Source organism: Capra hircus, chromosome 2 (genome assembly GCF_001704415.2).
Source record: "Capra hircus breed San Clemente chromosome 2, ASM170441v1, whole genome shotgun sequence".
NCBI classification, from domain to species: Eukaryota; Metazoa; Chordata; class Mammalia; order Artiodactyla; family Bovidae; genus Capra; species Capra hircus.
Genome location: NC_030809.1, coordinates 132,119,326 through 132,143,675, shown reverse-complemented (window position 1 = coordinate 132,143,675; position 24,350 = coordinate 132,119,326). Strand labels below are relative to the sequence as shown.

The following is a 24,350-nucleotide window of genomic DNA, read 5'->3' as shown; positions in this document are numbered from 1 at the left end:
ATTACCTTGCAACTGCCAGACTTTTAAAGGTGCCATTTCATTGGTGCTCTCAACGAGATGCTTTCTGAGTTCTTTCAACTGTCCCTTCAGGTCAGGGTGCAGGTCTCTGAAAGAAACACAAAATCAATTCCTTTCATGTGTCTTTTCTTTCCCAAAGCATTTAAAAGTTGACCTCAAATTTATCTTCATGACTTTTCCCTCTATATAATAGAAAAAATTCTATAATACAGGAAAAATATTAAAGTATAACTACTTTTCTTTAAAAATAATTAATAAGTTCATTTAAAAACTAACACAGATTTTAAAAATGCATCACTACATAGTGATTCTCTCTTTGAGGGAATGGAGAGAAGTGGGACTGAGAGTAGGGAACAGAGAGGACCTCAACTCTATTCACTGGGTTTTACTCAACTTGTTTCTTCTTTTCTTGCTTTAAGGAAAAGAAGGTATTGTGTTGAAGGGAAAAAAACTCAATTCACAGTTTTTTCATACAGAAAAGCAAGTATGATAGCAACAATCAATTTTGAGTGGTATGTAGGTATATTATTCTCTTTTCCCTGAATCTTTTTAATTTCTCAAAATAAAACTACAAATATCTTGCTGCCAGTCCCAAAATGAATTTCTTTCAATACCTGCCCATAAATCCTTTACTCATGTGAATATAATTCAAGCTATCCAAAATAACTGGATTTTGCTTAGTTTTATCTCAAAATATAGTGCATTCTATTTAAAGTTAGTAAAACAAGTTTTCAGAGGCAGAGATCCATCATTTAGATCAGAAGCACAGACGCAATAGACTAATTGTTTTTAAATATTCTAACTCAAAACTTCTTAAATGCCAAAAGTAAAACATTTACTCAGATCACTCACCATCCAACCAATACATTCGAGTTATTACAAATCTTTCTTCATGATAAAAGTGTCTTGCTGCTGCTGCTGCTAAGTCGCTTCAGTTGTGTCCAACTCTGTGCGACCCCAGAGAAGGCAGCCCACCAGGCTCCCCTGTCCCTGGGATTCTCCAGGCAAGAACACTGGAGTGGGTTGCCATTTCCTTCTCCAAAAGTGTCTGAAAATGGGTCAATTACTTTAAATAGCTAAATAACTATTCTGAATGTCCGTAAAGGAAAATGTCTTCAATATTCTACACAATACCTTTGTGCTGTAAATACATGAAATCATAATGCTATCCAAAAAACAAACATAAAACGTGAATATGAAAAGGAATTATGGAAATCTAGCTGCAATAAGAATGGAACCTGACTGCATACTACTGAGGCCATAATTGGTGTTCAACACAAAGAAACGTGCATATGCATAGGATGAACTCAGTATGTGCAGTCACTCAACACAAAATCATCTCAGCTAAACTGTAGTTACATCATTTTACTCAACCAAATGTTAAAGCTAAAGTCTATGAAACTACACCTACAAATACAATTTCTATTTTTTAAAAAAGCACACCATAGATGTCCTAATTAAGATTTCCCTGAGCCCTGAGCAGAATTCAGGGCTCAGAACAATGAGAAGACATATCAGAAATAGCTGCAACATTTAAAATAAGAGCTAAGAAGATTTTTCAGGTAAAAAATTCCAAAATGCTTTCATAAAACAGTTAATGAAATTTTCTTCAAAAAGCCATTTTCTATCTTATTTCATATAAAGCAAATTGCAATAAAATGTATTTCAATGGAGCATATAAAATCCTCCATACCTATTATAACTCTTTCGCAATTTTTCAAGCTATGCTGAGCATAAGTAAATAGCTATAAACACAACATTATAAATCAATTATACTTCAATAATTTTTTTTTTAAGAGACAAAAAACAAGCAAAAAAAGTAGCTAAAACCTCTTTAAGTTAAAATACACTTGATTTTCTCAGGAAAAGATTACATAAAATTATTAGATTTCTCCTACTATGTGAATCAAAAAGTGGAATGTAACTTTAATGGCATCAACTACAAGGTCCAAAAAGGGAAATCAACTTAAGCCATAAGCAGGCAGTCATAGTATCATGTAAGAATAATGTGCTTCAGAATTACTAAAAATCATAAACATACTAGAAACTAAATGGTCATCTTCTCATATCAGATTACATATGTAAAGTACTCCTGAGAAACAGGAGATATAGTAATGAGAAAGATGATACTTCCAATGCTAAGAAGCCTAAAGAGTTAAAGAGAGTAAAACCCTCTCCCAAAAGAAAATACACACCTTAACTTTCCAAAGAGAAATCCTTGAACTTCATCAATAGGATCACTTTCACCAATCACTGTGGCGTTAACTTCAGTTCCTACAAAAGCACAGCAATTACATGTCTAATCATTCAGAATATAAAAATATTAACTTCATAAAATTTGAAAAATATAAGGAAACATTTTAAAATACCTGAAACTATAATAGCATTTATAAATGTGTTTTTGATATATCCTGTGATGCTGGATAAAGTAAGAATGTATTTTTTCCTGAACTTTGGAAATTTTTACATTTAAATACTTCAAAATTAAGAATAACAGGTATTTCAATATCAAAATTCTGAGGAATTTGTAACTAGGCAACTTAATCCTAGATATAATTATTGAGAACAAAATGATGAAATACTAGGCTACCTTCCATGTACAAAAATCAATCATTTTTACCTTTAAAATAAAGCAAAAGACATAAAAAGGGTACACATAAACCTTGTTGAAATTCAAAACCCTAGCATATTACAACAAGAAGTATCCATAATAAACTGTTCCAAGTCAGAAAATGACAACAACAACAAAATTAAACTGTTAATTACATAATAGTTTAAGATTTCATATTGGATCACAAGTTAATTACTATTTGTGAGCTACTTATTATCAATAACAGTAGCTACTACTTACTGAACTTCATTGTACAAAAACCTGTGTAAAATTTTTGTATCTACACATCTTATTTTCTCCTCACAAATACTTTAAGAGGCATAGATCATTAACCACGTTCTACAGAGTGAAAAATTAGGACCCACATAATTTGTCACCCAACTCAAATATAACAGAACCAAGATTTAAACACAGCTTCATCATTCTCCTAAATCTATTCTTTTTCATTAAAGAAAAAAATTCCCCTTTAACTTGTCGTATCTAAAGAAAACGCGTTGGTCTTAATTTACAAATTCACCTTTCACCTGAGTATCATCCTTGGCCTTGTACTCGGTGCTCTTAATGGCCAACTCCACACCATAGCCAGAGAGGTAAACAGGCTCCTTCCTGGGGTTCTGCAGACACAGCAAGCATTCCATCACCACCGAGCTCCCACGCCATCATGACCACCTAGCTCTTAATGCACCGTGGCATACAGAATGCAACCACATTAATGTCATGCAGTCATCACCTAGGATTAGGCACTCATGATACGCTTGAACTTCTATGGAAATCCTTAGATTGTGGATCCTGCCACAAGTGTGAGAACCGAAATTCCAAGGAAGAAACTAAACTGGATGAAGGCATAGTGGAAAGCTTAATGGTCACCAAACCATATGAAGAAATGGAGAAAATAAAAAAGAAGTTCTGGACCTACACAGGGTCGAAAACTGGTAAGGTTTCAAACCTTGAATTGCTTTGTTGAGACCATATGTGTAAACATGTGTGTTTGTGTGTATACATTTTTTTACTGAATTTACATGTCTTCAGGTAGGGTTTGGGCTGACCAAATGTCACAGGCTTACCATCATCCTGAATGAGGATGGCCAGCAATAGAGCATAGTGGGACAGGGTCAAAAACCGGATACTGACAAATCTGCTTCTGCTCATGCAAGTTTTAATTTTTTTATTCCGCATGGACTTAACAGTATTTACTGAGCTCAATATGACAAAGAGACTTTAAAGGCTAACGATCATTACATAAAAATATTTTAAATGCTAAATGCTACACAAAGTTTGAAAACCTTAATTTCAAACCAATTCTTCTAGATTTTATCTCTTTAGACATTCTCCTCCTTCTATCAAATGAAAAATTCCAAAAAGGAGGGAAAAAAAAGGGTTTAGAAAGGTATTGAATTCAAGAATCAGTTTCATAGTATGATGCCCATATTAAATGTGGATGAAATTAAATATAATTTACATGATCCATTTTGAAATAAAACGTAACTTTTATACTGGTGTTAATTGCTAAGTCATGTCTGACTCTTTGTGACCCCGTGGACTGTAGCCCACCAGGCTTCTCTGCCCACAGGATTTCCCAGGCAAGAATACTGGAGTGGGTTGCCATTTCCTTCTCCAGGGGATTTTCCTGATCCAGGGATCAAACCTGCATCTCCTGCTTGGCAAATAGATTCTTCACCACTGAGCCACCTGGGAAGCTATTTTTAAAGCATAATTTTATTTAAAAATTTTAAAGAATAACTTTATATAGTCATTTTTAAAGCATAATTGTTTACATTTCTTCAGTAAGGCAAGCAAAGTATAAATAACAGATTTGATGAAAGTACCATGGTTTCCAAACAAGTAGTTCAAGTCATTTTATAAAGGGGGAAATTATTAGCTTAAGGGCTAAGGTTGTCATGGGCAAATTAACATTTAAAACAGTATAAAATAAGTCAATACTTACTGATACATAATGTCTGAATATGTAATTTATTTTGCCTGCATTGCTTTTTGAAATAAGTTGTCGGTGGAAATTATAAAACTCCTCAGAGCCAATCTCAGAGTAGAAAATAACCACTGAGCTTTCAGGATTAGATGAGGGGTATCTGTGATCTCCTTTGAACAATAAAGGTTTTGGTCTGAAAATAAATATTAAAAGCTTAAGACTGTTAACTTTAAAAAAGTTTTTAAATGTTAAAAACAGTACAAAATGAAGCTACAGCAATGATAATTTCAGATTATAAGCATCTTAATAGAAAATTGAGTATCACAATCTTAAATAGCTTTTAGTTAGTAAGAATACTGTCAGATATAAGTCTTATTGGTCCATAATTAAAAATAACAAATGTAAATGTAAATTATATAAATTATAAAATGTAGACTTTGACTAGAAATTGTTATCAATTCCTAAAGAAGTGGGGGAGCCTGGAAACAAATACATATCCAGAGCTCAGAGTACTAAAACTTTAGTAAACTATTCTACTATATAAATAGAAGATAATTATCTTTTTATCCGGAAACCTAAGTGTGAGTAATGCAAAACAGTGGGGATGGTTTTAAGCACATAATCGCCCAATCACAGCGCCTCCCTTCTCTATTGGTTTTACCATTATGATCATCCTGCTACTGGATCTGACATTTATTTAGGTTTTCGTCATAAATTTTGAAACTCCCCCCTCAAGAACACTCCTTTAAGAATGGCATCAGGTATTAACAGATCATAACGCACAGATGTTATGACCTACCAGCCCCTCTCAAGGAAGTACACCTACATGTACTAAGTGGAAGATGCCTCTTGTAAAAATAAACCCACCTACCTGCATAAACGTATAACCACAGAAAAAAGGATAAGAGGATATATGCCAATGCATTAAAAAGTTACCACACCTCAGAAGAGGAAACATTATCACTCTTTTCTTTATGAAGGTCTGCATTATTGTAACAAATGAAACAAAGAATTTTTCAAGTCAGTCAACTTGTTTTCCCCAGTGAACAGCACTTTGCCATGCAGCCAATTTCAAAAGTCCACACCTCCCCACTGAGATGGCTGAATGCTGCTCACTGCACTTCTGGTTATCACCCTGAGGAAAAAGTACTCATATCATTTGGTGGGCACAGGACAGATGCTGAGTAGGTAATCTCACTAAAGAAGAATTTCCTCACCTAAAACACCCTTGGCACTTCTGGCACAGAGCAACCTCAAAGAAGAGGTTGCTATTATCCTATTACAAAAGTATGAGAGGATATCCAGAGGGGTTACTGCCCTAGCCAGAGAGCAAGAAGGACCTATTATTTGTCCATCACAGGAAACCTACCTTCAAGTAAAAAAGTCAGCCATTACCAACTTAATATTCAAATTAAGCTTGCAATTATCTTAAATAATCTCCTTTGTCTGAAAGTAATACTATCCTTAAAGTTCATTACCATTATTATCGTTACTCCAGGCACTGGTTTTAATACATAGAATCTGCTTTACTAAGCTGATGAAAAAGCCTATGTAACCTCTCTGATATAGTCATTACAATGGCACCCCACTCCTGTACTCTTGCCTGGAGAGTCCCATGGACGGAGGAGCCTGGTGGGCTGCAGTTCATGGCGTCGCCAAGAGTCGGACACGACTGAGCGACTTCACTTTCACTTTTCACTTTCATGCATTGGAGAAGGAAATGGCAACCCACTCCAGTGTTCTTGCCCCCTTCCCCCAGGGACGGGGGAGCCCGGTGGGCTGCCGTCTATGGGGTTGCACAGACTTGGACACGACTGAAATGACTTAGCAGCAGCAGCAAACAACAGTAAGTACTCTTATTATCTCTATTTCAAAACAAGATGAGGAAAGAAAGGTTATATAATTTGCTTAAGTAGGCAAAACTATTTTAAGTGATGGAGTTGGGATTTAAATCTAGTCAGTCCGGTTCCAGAATCCATATTCTAAACCACTATATTTACGAACTACAAAACCCAGAAGAAAAATCAGAAGAAAGCACAATGAATGCATGACTCTTAAATAAACACAAATGTACCTTTCAGAAGCTGTTAGTAGAAGAGTCTCAAGGGTATCAAAATCACAAGTCTTCTTTCCATGCACTGAAAAAAATGAATTACATCCTTCTGGTGGCGGTTCATCAGCTGCTATCTGTCATTTAAGATACAAGACATTTTTAAAAATAATTTCTAACCAAAGACAAGATAAAAAATAAATATTCTAAATAGGTAATAAAATAATAATAAGACATCAGTGGAAACAAAGGCAACATCTACTGAACATTTATTACGTGACAGGAGTAAGAGTTCTCTCCTTCACTACTTTCCTCATTATACTAGTTCACCTAGCTCCTCCCAGTATCACTCCACAAAGTAGGTGTTATTGTTATTCTGAACACAGAACTTTAAAAATCTATCTTAGAAGACATCAAAAGCTATCCAGGGAATAGAATATGTACCTTGCAGAAAACTAAGCTTACGAATGTCAGCAGTAGGTGTCCAAGTGTAACAATGCAGTCTTCAGTCTAATATGCAGATTAATGCAAAGCCCCTTCCTGAAACAGGAAGAATGACACTGCATCTAAAAAGCCAACAGGACCGAAAAAAGAGTATATATGGAAAGGCAAAAATCACCCAAGGAGCACAGTAAGATATTTAAAAGAAAGGTTGAATGAGTTATGGGGTATGTTCAGAGGAAAATGCACTACCGCCAAGGCACAACAACACAAGTCCACCCACAACCTTAATGAGAGGCACGCCAAGATGCATGAGTGTAGAGAAATGGGAGGAGAGAGGACGTGATGACAAGCACTGCTGTTTGCACTGATGTCATTTACGTGACGTATTCTTAGTGAATGTTCTTTTCTATGGCTGGAATACAAATAACTAAGAAAAGAGGGGAAGAAATGGAAAGCTTGCTATGAAAAATGAACATTAAAACTTTTCATTACATTCTTTGTCTTTTTTTTAAGTTATTACAAAACTTCCAAACTTCTATTTGTAAAAAGAAAGAATAGTACAATAAACTCCCACGTACCCATGATGAGTATTTCAGTAATTATCAATTTATGGCCAAATCTTATTTCCTCCACTTTCCTACCACACTTTATTGGATCATTTGATATGCACTCCAAATAACACTTCATGCATGTTTCAGTTATCTCTCAATAAAACACAAAAATTATTCATTTAGTTTTTTTGGCCACACCACGTGGCTTGCAGAATCTCAGTCTCACTTAACAGAGATTAAACCTGGGCCATGGCAGTGAAAGCCCAAAAACATAACCTCTAGACCATCAAGGAACTCCCAAAACACAGAGATTTCTTTTAAAAACATACCACCATTATCACTTTTAACAAGTAATTTCTCTGGTGGTCCAGCGGTTAGGACACCAGTTCAATCCCTGGTCCAGGACAATCCCACAGGCCATGGAGCAACTAAGCCCAGGCACCACAACTACTCATCCATTGCTCTAGAGCCCGTGAGCCACAGCTACCTTAGCCCACGCACCCTAGAGGCCGCGCTCCACAAAAGAGGTCACTGTAGTGAGAAGCCTTTGCATCGCAACTAACAGCAGCCCCTGCTCGTCACAACTAGAGAAAGCCCTCATGCAGCAAGGAAGACCCACCACAGCCAAAAAATTAATAAACAATATCTCAAGCTTTAAAATAAACAACTAAAAAAAAGTCATACAGTTCCATATTGATGGCCACTGGCAGCATAGGTTTTCAGTCTTCCCTAGTGCCCTCATTAGAGCAAAAATGAAAACAGAAACCAATGGACCACATCTATGACAAAACCAGGGGGAAAGAAATCTCCCTGATATAAAATATAAAAAAGAACTGCAGAGATTCTAATGATTCTGAGAATAAGAAAACCCTGAAACAGCTAACAGGTTTTCACTGGCCAAGTATGATGGACCAACTGGTTTTGTTCAGCCTAACATTAGGTAAGCACATGGCAGTCTGAGCTCTGCGAATGTGGAACTCACAAGCTAGGACTCCCTTCCAGGGAAGGGCCCCACGCAAAGGAGAAACTTTTGAGGGTAGAATAATACTTGAGTAGGACAGAAATAAGAGACAATAAAAGAAAAAGTCCAAATAAAAGCTGAAGAAGGGAACAGAGTCAGGAAATTTCAAAAAGCAAGCTACCTTTTCTTAAAGTCACCATATTTTAACAAAACCTAAAATCAACAGGACAGGGAACCAGGGAAGTTAAAGAAAACAAATTTCACATCAAATTGAGCAGAGAAAGTCTCAGTGTCAAATGCCATACTGTAAGAAAAGAGGAGGGGAAAGAGCACAATAACACTCTTAGCCTTACAAGAAAAATTCTGCAGTGAGAGCAATATACTGGGAATTCCATGGGAGTCCAGTGGTTAGGACTCAACACTTCCACTGCTAGGGCCCAGGTACAATCCCTGGCTGGCGAACAAAGATCCCCTGTAAGCCACCTGGTGTGGCCAAAAAAATATGTATAGGGAAAACTGTAAGTTACTCAACAGAAAAGAGAGGGACAGAGGGAGAACCTATAAATTAAGAGAACACACCCCCCCCCAAAATTAATAAATTTATTTAAAAAACTGAGAAAACTAAACTCTACTGTATGGAGAGGCACTCTTGAGCAATGAAAGGATTTTTTTAAAAGAAAACAGCAGATGATTCCAAAAGAAGAAAGTGACTCCTTTTGCAGGGCAAAAGTCAGCTGTGGTGGGGACATAGCACATAAAGGGCTTCCACGGTGCTGAGCCAAGTTCAATTTCTTGACCTGGGTGAAAATCACAAACGTGTTCCCTTCATCATAATGCATCACACTATACATTTCTTATGAGTTGCTGTCTATACCAGTTTCATTTCAGAATTAAAAAATGGTTTTAAAATTAGCATTTCTTTTATATCAAACATACAACCAGTGTACAAACAGCTTTGATTCTCTTGCTCTCTATTTTTTTTACAAGTTTGTTCAACTCAAAATCCAGTAAGATCCACACATTACATTAAGGTGACACATTTTTAAGTTTCTCTTGAAGTTCCTCCTTCCCTCTTTTCTTTTTTTAATGTATTTGTTGACAAAATCAGATCATTTTGCCATAAAGTCTTTCACATTCTAGCTTTTCCTGACTATAACCCTGTAATATTTCTTCACATTTCCTATCTGCTGTTCTCCTGTGATCTACAGACTGTGATCACCCTCAGGGTTAATTGCTTTAGCAAAACTGCATCTCTCTCTTCGGCTGTGCTATATAAATGAAGTCTGTAGTTTCAGGTTTTTTGCATAGGCATTTTTTTCCTTAAATGACAATAAGTGCAAAATCAGTTCAGTTCAGTTCAGTCACTCAGCCATGTCCAACTCTTTGCGACCCCATGAACCGCAGCACGCCAGGCCTCCCTGTCCATCAACAGCTCCTGGAATCCACCCAAATTCGTGTCCATCGAGTCAGTGATGCCATCCAACCATCTCATCCTCTGTCGTCCCCTTCTCCTCCTGCCCTCAATCTTTCCCAGCATCAGGGTCTTTTCCAGTGCGTCAACTCTTTACATCAGGTGGCCAAAGTATTGGAGTTTCAGCTTCAGCATCAGTCCTTCCAATGAATACCCAGGACAGATCTCGTTCAGAATGGACTGGTTGGATCTCCGTGCCGTCCAAGGGACTCTCAAGAGTCTTCTCCAACACCACAGTTCAAAACCATCAATTCCTCGGCACTCAGCTTGCTTTATAGTCCAACTCTCATATCCATACATGACCACTGGAAAAACCATAGCCTTGACTAGATGGACCTTTTTTATATGTTATTTGAAGATTTCACATCTTCAGTTTTGCTCATTATTTACAAACAAATAATAAATCCTAGTAAATTTCAGGTAGAAAAGGTACAGTGCTGTAACACAATGACAGGACAACTGCAATACATCCAATCATGTGATACAACCCCTAAAAAAAGTCCTGTCACGTGGAAGCACTGAACTCACCTGCTGGAAGGCTTGTATTGTAGCTGAGTAGGAGCGGAGAGACAGACAGAATTTCAACAAATTCTGCTGTAGTGGTGACAGAAACCGAAATGCAGCTTCCAATATTGCATGATAATAGGAGTCATCAGTACCTGTCAGAAGAATACCAACCAAAATAGTTCTATATGACTACAGGTATCCAAATAAGATAGCTCATAAAGTATAAAGCTATGTGTTACAAAAGCTTATGATTGCAAAATGTTACCACTATACTGTCTTGTAAAGTGAAAGTGTTAGTTGCTCAGTCCTGTCTGACTCTTTTGCAACCCCATGGACTGCAGTCCTTGAGGTTCCTCTATCCATGGAATGCTCCAGGCAAGAATACTGGAGTGGGTAACCATTCCCTTCTCCAGGGAATCTTTCCGACCCAGGGATCAAACTCGGCTCTACCACACTGCAGGAGAACTCTTTAACCTCCTGAGCCACCAGGGAAGCAAAGCACACTGTCTTGAGCTGTTGTCAAATGCTTAGAATTACTTAAGAGTATACTGTGCAACTGGACTCTTCCTCTCTTCAATCCTTTTTCACTATTCCCTCTCCCTGGACTGAGATTTTCCCACTTACCTGGATGACTAACTCCACCTTCTTCCTCAGGAAGAACTCAGTTTATGAGAGCACCTATCCCACGGAGGCATTCCCAGCCCCGACCCCCACACTTCAACAATCATGTTCATCTCTTCTTTGCTCCCCTATTTCTTCGCTTACCTCTCTCACTTAGCACACTGTTCACTCGTTCACTTAATCACTAACTACCCCCGCAATAGTCTGTGAGCCCCTGCACACAGAAACTATGATGTGTCTTTGTGTCCCCTGGCACATGTTATCTATTCAAACAACCTGACAAGGCTGAGCAATGTAATGAGGAAGTACAAGATATTAAAGGATGCTAATGAAACTATGGTTTGGGGAGAGGCATTAAAACAAACAATTGAAACAAATTGTCTGAGGGAAAAATACGTGTAGCAGTATAAAAAAAAATCCCCAGGATATATTAAACGAAAATCATAGGTACAAAACAATATATTTAGTACACTATTTTTTCTTACTGTTAGGAAGAATAAGAAATAAGAATACATACTTATGTATTGGATTGGCCAAAAAGATTATTCAGGTTTTCCTATAAAATAATATGGAAAAACCTGAACGAATTTTTGGTCAACTCAATAGTTGTAAAAAAAAAAAAAAAAAGAAGAAGAAGAACAAAAAAATACTGAAGGCTAAACAAATTAATTTTAAGTGGTTATAAAAAGCCAAGAGAAACAGAAGGAACAAGATTTTTCTCTGTATAGCCTTTTATATAGCTTTGGTTTTTCTTCTAAAATTTTACTTTATAATGAAGTATAGTTGATTAACAATATTATGATAGTTTTAGGTATGTGAAGCTTTGACTTTTAAACTACTACTATATATTTTTGAAAATTTTAAGAAAAATATTTAACATTTTAAAAAGCAAAATGTAAAACGTTCTGTGTGACATTAACACCTTCAAAGTAGAAAAAGAGATCAGAAAGAAATGTCTTAAAATGTTTTGTGAAGTCACTCAGTTGTGTCCAACTCTTTGCGACCTCATGGACTGTAGCCTACCAGGCTCCTCCATCCATGGGATTTTCCAAGCAAGAATACTGGAGTGGATTGCCATTTCCTTCTCCAGGAGATCTTCCCAACCCAGGGATTGAACCCAGGTCTTCTGCATTGTAGGCAGATGCTTTATCGTCTGAGCCACAAGGGAATGTTGCCAGAGTGTTTAAAGTGACTATCTTTGGGTGTTAGGACTATGAATAATATTTCAAATAAAGTGTTTAATATACTTTATGGTCACTTCCAAGAATTCATACTCTCCTAACTTCAACCAAAAACACACTAGCATTTATACTGAAGAACTTTCATTTTAAATGTCAGAGTTCAAATTTCACTATAAAACCCACTTTCATAAATTTGTTTTACAAAATTGTAAACTAAAATATTTTTTTTTGGTTACTTGAACAATTCCAGTTGACTCTAAATTATTTAACTAAAGCTTACAGATGCTTGTGCAAAACTTTTACATATTTAAACTGCAAACAAGATTTAGACTTCACTTTTTAAATATGCTCTAATTTTTTAAATCATAAAGTTAAAAATCAATTCAAACATTAACAGCAGTCACAAATTTATAATTTGTACACACTTTCATTTCAACAAGGACTTATGCCTGTCAACGCAATATTCAAGGCTTTAGCTATTCCTGGGTCAGCATCTTTGAGTATTAATGTCCATATTCTATATAGTTTACACTGAATTAGAAAACGTTTGTGAAAGCTCATCAAAAACTAAACAAGTATACAGTTTACATTAATTTGACACCTTGACACTCGAGTTGTGAGTGGTTGGCATGCATAATGGAAAACATTTTGGATGGCACTCAATGAGAAGAAACTTAACAGATAACAGATCAGTTGAGTAATTAGTTCATAACAAAAGAAAGCGAATCAAATCTAATGGTTATTATGTAGATGCTAAATGATTCTAAATAAATTTGACTTCTGCAAAATAATCACATAGCACTTTCAATAAAAGAACACAAAAGAACAAAACACAAGGCAAGGGGAATCAAAGGCAATTTTTATTGCCAAAGTTGTAAACTTTTTCAAAAACAATTACTAGTTTGTGTTGGCTCTGCTGGCTGCCATGACAATTCTACTCACTAAAGATAGAAATGTTTTTCATTAATTGCCATGCCACCATACTCTGAAGGAGACCAAATTTTTAATATATTCCCAGACACCAAAGCCAAAGAAGCATCTGCTTCTATTTTACCGTGATGATCTGATGATCCGATATTTTGACTGGCTTCTACAAAATCCCAAAATTTCTCTTGACTGTCTTCTGCTAAAAACTCACTGAGAGAAAAGGGGGAAATATCAGAAATAAAACAACTTAATAAAAATCTTCCAATATAAGTTATATTACTAAGGAGAGTAAAAATAAGCTTTTACGTTTCCAAATGTCCAAAGGTTGGTTTTGATAATATATATTATATATGAATATATGTAATATATTTCAATAAAAATATTTCCTAATTTTAGGCAAATCTTACTAGCTTATTAGCTATTAATAATTAGCTTCATAGTTTATTCACTTAATAGCTTCGTAAGTATTCCTTAAGAATCCTAGAATAATAGAAATGTTGTAACAACAGGGAAGTCCCAATATAAAAAAAGGTTATGAAATCTCATTTGTGAAAATGCTGTCAGTAGTGGAAGCAGAATTAGGAGTTTATAATTCTAGTACTAGTTCTGCTCACTCATTTCCTGAAAGACTTACAAAGAACAAAACAATATGTTTCGCCTAAGGCTCTCCTGAGGAAAACATGAACCCTGGAAGCATCTCTAGGAGACTGAAGGCAGCATGCTGCAATCTTTCTACATCCATAAACCCAAACTTTAAAGGCCAGCAAATTTTAAAGTTAGCACTGATTTAATAAAATCAGGTCTCAGAACTTAATGCCATCTTAATTTTTTCCTTGACTTTACTGTACCGACCTAAATAAAATAATGGCTATTCTCCACTTCCCTTCATTCAGGGCCTTTAAGATCCCAAGAAGAAAAAGCAGGTACTCATTGAATGATTCATGTAAATCGGTTATCTTCTCCTCCAAACCATACCAATGTAGTGGTGGTCTTTCCCTGTCTTAGAGCAAACTACAGATCTGGATCTCAGCTTACCTAGCCAAAGGAAGACTTTCCCATTACTTGTCAACACTGGGATGTACAACTCTCACTCTACTCCACAGCTAGACACAGAAATATGGGAAAAATAAGAAACATTTCCTGGTAATGCACAGCTTCTCTAAAAATAGGTTTCTGAAAATACCCATTACAATAATGTATTAAATTAGTGCCTCCTTGAATGTGGCATTTTTCTAGGCTTTCGAGTAACTGACACAAACATCACACACATCTTATAATAGCTTACAGTCTATTAATGTCTTACAGGTATTAAGACAGATTCAGTTCAGTTCAGTCACTCAGTCGTGTCCGACTCTTTGCAACAGATTATAATGTGTAATTAAATGCTAAATTCATGAATTAAAGAAGCATTCACAAGATCAGTGAGCAGAAGGGGGAGAAGTGATACACTCATTAGTTGTGAGACAAGGGTTCACTTAAGCTAAGACCCTCCTACAAAGGCCATATGCACATAAATACATACTTTCATATAATTACAGGAAAACATAAACATCCATTCTTTCTCACCCCAATGCATAAATATGTCTTACAATGTCTAAGTGTCAAACAGTCTTAAGAAAATTAATTATCAGATCCACTGAACTAACCCATGGAAGATAAGAACAGTACAAGATACTATTAAAAGGAATGCTGCCATTTGCTTACAGTATGCTTCAATTTGTTTGCTTTTTGCTCTAAACTGTTTTTTAGCTTCTGATATCTATTCCACTGAGTAAAAAATCAAGTTCTACAGATGAAATTCTACGATGTCTGGGGTTTGCTTTATAATGTCTTAGTGGGAGAAGGTAGGAGGGTGGTGATAGCGATGGTTATTGGACTTGAGTTGACAATCGCTACAACTAGGTGACAGGTAGAGAGAAAGCACATCATATATAACATTTTCTCCACTTATAAATATATTAACTTTCTTAAGGGCATAGAGGTAGTTAAAGAAAAATCTGGAATTTACATTCCAGTCTCAATCACCCAAATCTTTCAAGCTGCATTCTCAGGCCATTATAATGTTTATGCATTCAATAAATAATTGCTTCAATTTTAATAACAGAACTTTATTTATACAATGTTTCTGTTAGTAACTATAGCTGCTCAAAACATATTCAAGGCTCTACTTCAATTAAATATTGATGGACAATCAGAAGCTACAAACCCTTCATTAGCATCAGGTCCAATCTAAAAATACACACGGGAATATTTTCAGTCCCTAAGGGCCAGAAGCAAGGAAAGCAAAATGTCTGTGTTAACTGCATGCCTTGATGTATGGAGAAATATCTGACCCTTCAGCCTCCCACCATGGACGTGCTATGACCCACCATCAATGTCTGCCGTGGATGCGGGAGGGAAGGATGGTGGCCTCAGCCAGCTCTGGAGGTGAATATGGAGTGGTTCCAAACAAGCACAGCATATTTTTGAGTTGTCTACTCATCCCATTACCCTAGCAAACTATCTGTAAATAGCCACAAAGGAAAACTAAAATAGTGAACCCAAATGGCAATAGGCCAGGATATCATGAAAAGCGGCTATGTTTGTTATGGGTAAACTGGGGTGAAGGAAATAGTTTATAATACTCACTTCACTGAGCTCAAAGAACTGAAAAAAACTGATTAATTAAGGCTGACAACTTGAGCATACTTTCTCAAAAGTCCATAAGTATATGCCATAAGACTCTTCTAAGAAAATATACAAACACCAGTAAGTTTGTTAGTGTAAGTGAGAGTAATGGGATGTAACCCAGTTATGAATATTGAGCAGAATATCTTAAAACATCTATTACAGATACCAACACAAACTTATTTGTAAAGTAGCAGTAAATCTCAATGACTTAGACTGACATCAGACAAATCATCCAAAATAAGATGAGTAGAAGGAAGAAAAAAAATTCAGTTAGTTATAAGAGTCCTAGTCCAGGCAGTCGCGGACCTCACATGTCTTCACACGTCACTGCTACAAACACCCAAGATCTAACAAGGGGCTCGGCCTATTTCCCTATCTAGTTATTGTAACATCACTATGACATATAAGCAGTGGGGTCTGGTGGAGCGGGCATGGGGGTTCTTAGGGCCTGGGGTTTGTTTCTGCTGCCCTTTAACTGCTGAGGAGAGGGAGGCATGGAGAAGGGACGGCAGAAAGTCTGTTCAGCAGAAAGTTGGAAGGCTCCTCAGCAAGTCATGTTCCTTCCAGCCTCTCCTCAATACAAAGGAGGCTCTTCTTAGGAGGTTCAGTATCAATACAACAAACACTTTGTTCACACCTTTCTAGGGATTAAGGAAAGATGTGAGAAGATAAAATTCTAAGTTGAAGGCCACAAAGACAGACCACAAAGTTATCTAATGAACAGTTCAAATTTCCAGCTCTATCAAATTCTGAAATTACTAAATGTTTATCTTTCACCTACCTAAATGTATGCTTTAGAAAGATTCGCTATAGGTCCTAGCTATATGTTATTTGAGATACAATAAAAATAAGCTTCCCTCTATAAACAAAAAAACTGACTAAAAGACAGGTATCTGATTATACTTATATAATAACCATTTACTAAAAAGTATATTTGGTTTATAAAACTTTTCAAGAAATCATTGACTATATTTTACTTTATCAATTTGAAGACATTTTCTTTTTTTTTTTTCCCCCCAAGTTTGGGCAATCTTCTTTACTGAGAAATTGAGATGCATGTTTTCCCTTTTCCCCTAAAAACATACGTATGGTTTCTACAACCTGTCTACTAACTCCTTCTTGTGGTTCACTGAAGGGTTGTCAAGTTTCCTTCAAGTTTCATTTTCTTCCATACTCCCCAGACCAGAGAATCTCTTCTAGTTTGAGAGGTAACGGTGGGAAACTTGGTGTGACTTACTGCATATTCACTACATTCTAAATCCCTTCAAGGCCTAGGCCTTTGAAACTCATTTTCTGCACCAAGACCCCGGAACACAGCAGAAGTAGAAACGGCTGCATGCGGCAGAAGGCAAACAGGCAAGAACCTGTCTTCCAGAGTTTCCTGAAGCCCCAGATGGTACTGAGATACATGGGGTAGGAGACTAGGGTCCAGCATGTTTCAGGAAATGCTGCCCAAAGACAACTGTCAACTTTAAGACATATCATTGTTTTAGAAAATGCTAAGAGTGAAAGATGCTACCAATTTTAACTGTCAGATAACAACTTGATTAACTGCATCCTGATTTTGGAGAAGCTAACATCAGATTAGATGTGGCCACTTTTTCAGCTCCCCCCTGCACTCTTTTATCTGGGGTCTGTCTCCTTCCAAGTTCTCAGGAGGGGTATATCCTCCACCTGCACCTCAACAAGCTTTCTTCTCTTTCTCGTATTAAACACCCCTTAGCACCCTGTTCAAATAAACAGAAATCTTCCTTTAAGTACAACACTCTCTTCCCTTATTAGCATATTTACACTCTTCCTGGAAGACACCATAATAACTTAACCAATTCCGTGTATCTGTCTAAAGAAGTCCCTAAGGATCTCTGTCATCAGTGCAGTCCTAGCCTGCCGGCAGAATCCGTGTTCTCTCAGCCTGTGGCGGGTACACAGCATGGTGCACGCTGAATGGGGCTCTTACTAAATGCATAATAAGAATCCCACTCCCTAAAAGCTCCCAAATATTCACTGGCAGAGCCCACATTCTCACTTAAACATGTGGAAAGGAAAAAACATGTCTTCTTACCTGGCTTCTAATAACAGTGGAGTGGAAAACCATTTTGTTGTAAGAGAGGTCGTAATGGCTTTTGAATCTGCCTTAACTGAGGAAAACAGCCATAGTCCAATAAGCATAGTCAGAAGGCCCATTTTACAGCAAAGTCCTAGAAAGGGGAAAAAAAAGATTTTTCTACAAGGCAATGTTTCAACCTGAATCTTAATACTTAGAGACAAAAAATAACATGACTGTGACAGAAATAAAAATGTTTCCAAAATACAACAGCACACACTATCTATAGATAGTCAATAGATGTTAGTTGATTACTGACACACAACTAAAGGTGTGTAGTTCATTACACTCTTTGCTACAAAAGCTGCACTTCATCTCCTGGTGCCTATGCCAACCAGAGATGTTAGCCTCTCGTTGAGTAGGCTTCTCCTGCTGTGGAACAAGGGCTCGAGGGCGTGTGGGCTTCAGCAGTCGCAGCGTCGGGGCCAGTGGTTGTGGTTCCGGGCTCTAGAGCATAGACTCAGCAGCTGTGGTGAGCCAGCTAAGTTGCCGCATCGCACGTGGAATCCTCCAGACCAGGAATCAAACCCATGTCTCCTACATTGGCAGGCGAATTCTTCACCACTGAGCAACCAGGGAAGCCCAAAAAGCTGCTTTTAAAAGAGTCTGAAGTTCAGGCACTATTGGCTTCTTGGGAAACAAAAAAATTAATAGGAACGTCCCACTTATAAACGTGTAGTTGTTCAGGTGCTAAGTTGTGTCTGTCTCTTGTGACCCCGCGGAGTCTGCCAGGCTCTCCATCCATAGTATTTCCCAGGCAAGAATATTGAAGTGGGTTGCTATTTCCTTCTCCAGAGAATCTTCCTGACTCAGGGATCGAACCCCCTGTCTTCTGCATCGTAGGTGGATTCTTTACCCTCAGCCACCAGGGAAGCCCCATTTATAAACAGATATTTTTTTAAAAAATCAACATTAATAAAGATAGGACTAACCAAACCAGACCTCTGACAATGAAACCTGCTAGCAGGTAAGTCCTGGCTTGGGAGGGTGCGGGGGTTGGGGAGGTGGGGGGCACGGAGAGGAAACTGGAAATGATGTAGGCTCTTCTCCCGAAGTAGCAAAAGTTACTGACATTTCCTGCAGAGGGGGGCAAGCAAGGACCCAAACTGTTACATACAATTTCAGACCACTCAACATCTCTCTCAGACACCCTCCCCGGGAGGTTCATGGACTGCAGCCTCAGAAACCTGCTCCTCCTGATAGAACAAACATGGGTTAGTAATAGAGACCTATGATCAACTCCTGAGTTTGCTAGTTACCAACAGTTTAACCTCAAGTGTGTTACCTAATAACTCCTCCGCCCTTACCCTTAGTCTCCCACTCTCTAAAATAAGAATAACAGTATCTGCCGGGATGAGAAGGCAACATGAAATCACTTTGTAACAAAAGTCACTTTGTAGCAAAAGTCACTTTGTAATGTGCCAAGTACTACACAAAAACTAACCCGTCTAGCAAAACGTCATAAGGAAAAGAATCTAGAAACTATCTTCTAAACTATAGAATAACAGCTCAGCACTATTACAAGGCCCCAAAAACATTCCTTGGAAATGTATGCTCTGTGGCTAGAGGGGGAAAGAAACACTCTGCTGCAGAGCAAAGACTAACACAGCACTGTAAATCAGCTATAGTTCCTGCCTGCTCAGTTGCTTCCAGCTCTGTGACCCTGTGGACTGTCGCCTGCCAGGCTCCCCTGTCCATGGACTTTTCCAGGCAAGAATACTGGAGCAGGTTGCCATTTCCTCCTCAAGGGGATCTTCCCAACCCAGGGACTGAACCCGCGTCTCCTGCATTGGCAAGCAGATTCTTTACCACTGTGCCAACAAAAACTTTTTAAAATCCTACCCCAAAATCAGTAAGTTTCTAAACCAGAGGCAGCGCATACGAACTATGTTCAAGCAGTGATAATGCTACAGCTGTGTTCACAATTTTTCCTGCAGGGACCTAGATAGGTCACCCCCAACAGTGATGATTCCAGATGAGAAACTGGATGCCACTGAACAGTACTCCCAGATAGACTGCATGCAGAGAGTGAGGAGGCGGCTCCTCCCCACTCCACCCGAGCAGACACTCACATTTACTGAGCAATTACTAGAGGCGGAATCACTCTGGACTGCGCCACTGCCAAGAGCTCTGCAAACAGCATGTTCCCCAGCCTGTCCACACAAGGCCTGCTCCACTCTGCTCACCTCAGTAAACAGCAGTGCCTGGCAAACGGCAGACAGTCCATAAATAAGCTGCATGATGGGTGAAACACTATTACCCCCACTTTAAAAATAAGAAAATGGGAATTCAGAGAGGCTAAGTAACTTGCCTAATAAATAGCAATTCTTGGAACCTACACCTGCCTGTTTTCAAAAGTTCTACAGTACCATGCTCTCTGCCCTGGCTTTAAGAAGGGGTTCTTAATGTCCAGACCTAGACTGACCATACGGCTTTATTATGAGACCCAAGGCAAGTTCAAGGATTTCTAGGGGCAGAGGCTTTGGGTCCCAAATGGCCAAGAGAGGTATGGTTTCACCTTGAAACCAAGGAACCAAGGGTGTGATCAAGCAACCAGCCTGACAGATCCATACTGGGGCTGACTCTGGGGACAGAATGTGAGCACCTCAAGAGCAGGGAGTTATGTCACAGTCACATGCCTAGCATAATGCCTGGGACACAGGAGGCCCTCAACATAAACAAACACAGACTCTGTTCATTAACAGGTGAATGAAAAGAACTGGGAGAAAAAGGGATGTGGCGCCAAAAGCAAGGGCGCTCAGAAAGCCTAGGACTTAAGAAGGGTGAAAATGAAAACTACGCTTCGTGACTCACTCAGAGATCCCCTAGACCTGTTTCAAAGACATAGAGAGAGTTCTTGGGGTGCAGCAGAGCATCATTAGAGATGGAAAAGGGAGGAAAGCCATACATTAATGAACAGCTTTCCCACACCCAAACCCCACATCCTTGATACCACAGGTAACACCAGACAAAAAGACTGTTCACAGAAGTCAAAATAAGAACCTTTCTGAGTGGTCTTTTGTTTGAGGATACCTTCATTTGCCGAGATCCCATATCACTCTGACCCTAGTAGTCCTTCAAGGTTGCTTATTAAGAGGAATAGTCTGCAAACTAACAGTTGGCAGAATCTTCAGTGTGGCACTGCGTGATTATAGGCATCACACTTAAGGCATGATGCATAAATTAAAAAGTCTTTAGTAAGTTCCAGGCCCAAATGATTCATCTGTAAGATCTAGCGTGTGGCCTGGTTTCTTTAGTGTAAATTAAAGACACTCTTGCTCATTTATTTAAAATATTCATCAAAGTTATATTATGGCAAGTGTTTATCACTTTTGAAAAATAGAAAAGGCATAACGTTCTAAGTCATCACCAACTTTTTCCATTTTTAAACTGAAGAAAATAGCTAATGAACTCAAAAAAACACTTGAAGGGTTCAGGCTAATAGATGAGCTTCAACATATATGACAATAGCAAGGAAAAGTATTAGGAAGCACCCTTCTTGAGAAATAAATTTACTTTTGCAATAATTAAATTAATATCCATTTATACCTAGAATTTTCTCCATAGTTCAATCTAGTTCCCTCAAGTTAAACACACACTGTGAAGGAGTTATCCTACTGTAGAAAGTAATGTTTATTTCCTTTATTAAAAATGAGTTTCAGCTAAGTTTATCAAAACCAAGTCAAACGGAAAGGCTACAATCAACCCAACTTTTATGTTGCTATCATATAGCTATTTAAAACGTCTTCAAACATCACACTAAAACTGGCTGGCCAAGTGCATGGTGAATGTTTTCAAAATAGTTAGCACACAGTAAGGCATAAGACCCCAAGACTTCAAATGAACAAACTATGCTAGTTTTCAAATCTGGCAAAAAATGCTAAACAATCTAGAGATTCTGGCCAAGGAACGCTGAAGAGCTCGCGCCCGTAACTCATTGGCGATGTGCGCGATCTTATTCTTCTGGCAGGTCCCACACTAAAAGTGAAACCGGATCATCCAATTTCCAGTCAACAGATCCTTGAAACAAACGAAAACGGTAAACAAAATTCACCACCCGAATTCACTGTAGGGAAAACATAAATCTATACAAAGATCCATCCTTTTCCCACCGGAGTCCTGCAAACCGCTGGCTCTCAACCTTGTTGGGGTCAAGCTTGGTCTGAATTCGTGTTAGGACACGTCCCCCACCTCCGTCTGCACTTGGGCACACGGGTTTCAAGGCTCTCCAATGAAGGCGCAAAACCGATGAAGAGAGTCCGCGGCCACCCTCGCAGAAACCGGATTTGCCCAGAAAACACTGAAGGACTTCTAGAGGGACTCGAACAGAGAGGAAGGGCTGAGACACAGGAGGGGAAACTGAGTCAGAAAAGAATCGGAAGATCAAGGTGACCGAGACACACGGTGGCCTCGCTCCCCAGACCCTCTCTCCGCTGGCGAGACCTCCCCACTCCAACCCCAGGGGTACCTGTCACTGGTCTTGCAGCTGCAGCACACGCGCCGCTCTCATCCCCTTTCCAGCCCATGCCAGGGCCGCGCTCTGTCCGCGACGGCACCTGCGACCACGCCGGGGCGGGGCAGGGCAGCGGCGCAGGCGGCAGCAGCTGCACCAGTGAGCGGCCGACACGCGCCTTTCCCGCGGCTCTGCTCACAAGCCGGCCTCGCAGAGGAGAGACCAGCTGCCGACCGCCCTTTACTTCCGCTTCCTACTGGCTAGCGCCGGAGGACTTCCGGCTACAGAGTCGTGGCCGGGGCCGCCCAGAGCGCCACGCTACTGCCATCTTACTTCCGAAGAGGTCCCGCCTGTCTCCTTGCTACCGGAGGTTCAGTTTGGTTGCGGAGGCGCTGTTCTTTGAGGTTTGTGAACATGTAAGGGGACAACTGAGACACAAAAGCTTTACGACATGAAGAGACTGGGTAGAACCCACTTCCTTAAACTCGTCCACTAGAAGCACTGTTGCACCGTAAAGGACCAAACGACTTAATGTTTCTGAGTTTCTTAGACTTTATCTCAAACTATCTTGGATAGCTTCCGTTACAGGGAGCAGAGAAAATTGTTTGTTTGTTTGTTTTTAATTTCATGAGACGTTTTTGCTTATTTTGTATGGGCAGTGGCAGCTTAATCTGCAAGGGTTACTTTGTCCTTTGAATTACTTTTTGGCAAATATAAATTACTATGTAAAATACTTTTAGAATTATGACACTAGGCAGGTCATTTTAGCCACCCAGAAATGAGTTAAGTCTTTGGGGGATACATTTTAACTAATAAAGTGAGCTAAAAAGCCAAACATATTTTTGGAAGTACCTAAATAAAAAGTGTAAAATATTAACTGAGTGATGGTTATATGGAACAAACAGTCCTTCCCTTGAGAGTGGCAGAACAAGTAGTAAAAAAACACTTGCCTTAATCTGATAACTATATGTCTGTCCTGTACTTAAGAACTGTAGCTGACTGTTGGGTTTTCTGTTCCTTCCTAGACTAAAAGAAGTTCAAAAAAAGTTAAGGAATGGAAGTGATTGTTTCAAAATGTATTTCTTCAGAGAGACTTTGTGTTAGCAGTTTTCCATTGTGCATTTTAAAGTCACTTCAAGTGATAATTTCATTAAAAATGAATTGTTTAACTACAGTACAGAGTTAGTTTTTCACTCTGTTTTAACTTGGTTGTCTGCTATTGTTGCATGAATAACTGAACTGAACACCAATACTTGCTTAGTTATAGCATACAGCTAACTGTTGTATGCTATACTAACTGTTGTATGCTGTACTAACAGCATAACACTAACTGTTAGTATTGTTTGTGGAAATAATACGAATACATTATTACTAACTAAAGTACATAGTTTACATCACAGTTCACTCTTGATGTTGTACTACCTTACATGTTTTCACAAATGCACACATAATCATCATTGCAGTTTCATGCAGAATAGTTTCATCCTTCTAATAATCCCCTGTGCTTCACCTCTCCCCTGAAATCCTGGCAACCACTGGTCTTATCAGCATCTACTATAACTGAACAGTATGAACAGGGCCTGAAAGAGGAACTCCCCAAGTCGGTAGGTGTCCTATATGCTACTGGAGATCAGTGGAGAACTAACTCCAGAAAGAATGAGGAAATGGAGCCAAAGCAAAAACAACACCCAGTTGTGGATGTGACTGCTGATGGAGGTAAATTCTGATGCTGTAAAGAGCAATATTGCATAGGAACCTGGAATGTTAGGTCCATGAAACAAGCCAAAGTGGAAGTGGTCAAACACGAGATGGCAAGAGTGAACATCGACATTTTAGGGACCGGCAACTAAAATG

General features: G+C 38.6%; 1 protein-coding gene across 1 annotated transcript in view; it reads right to left on the bottom strand.

The window, feature by feature from the left end:
• The window catches only part of UGGT1 (UDP-glucose glycoprotein glucosyltransferase 1), a 108,982-nt gene extending 86,243 nt beyond the window's left edge, over positions 1-22,739 (bottom strand). Inside the window, exons 1-9 of the mRNA XM_018065924.1 lie at positions 22,512-22,739; positions 18,002-18,137; positions 13,397-13,479; positions 10,562-10,692; positions 6,631-6,743; positions 4,575-4,749; positions 3,147-3,243; positions 2,214-2,292; positions 6-106 (exon numbers count right to left, since the gene is read on the bottom strand). Of these exons, the coding sequence (XP_017921413.1) occupies positions 6-106; positions 2,214-2,292; positions 3,147-3,243; positions 4,575-4,749; positions 6,631-6,743; positions 10,562-10,692; positions 13,397-13,479; positions 18,002-18,137; positions 22,512-22,569 (973 nt within the window). The 5' untranslated portion in view covers positions 22,570-22,739. The remainder of the gene's footprint in view (positions 1-5; positions 107-2,213; positions 2,293-3,146; positions 3,244-4,574; positions 4,750-6,630; positions 6,744-10,561; positions 10,693-13,396; positions 13,480-18,001; positions 18,138-22,511) is intronic.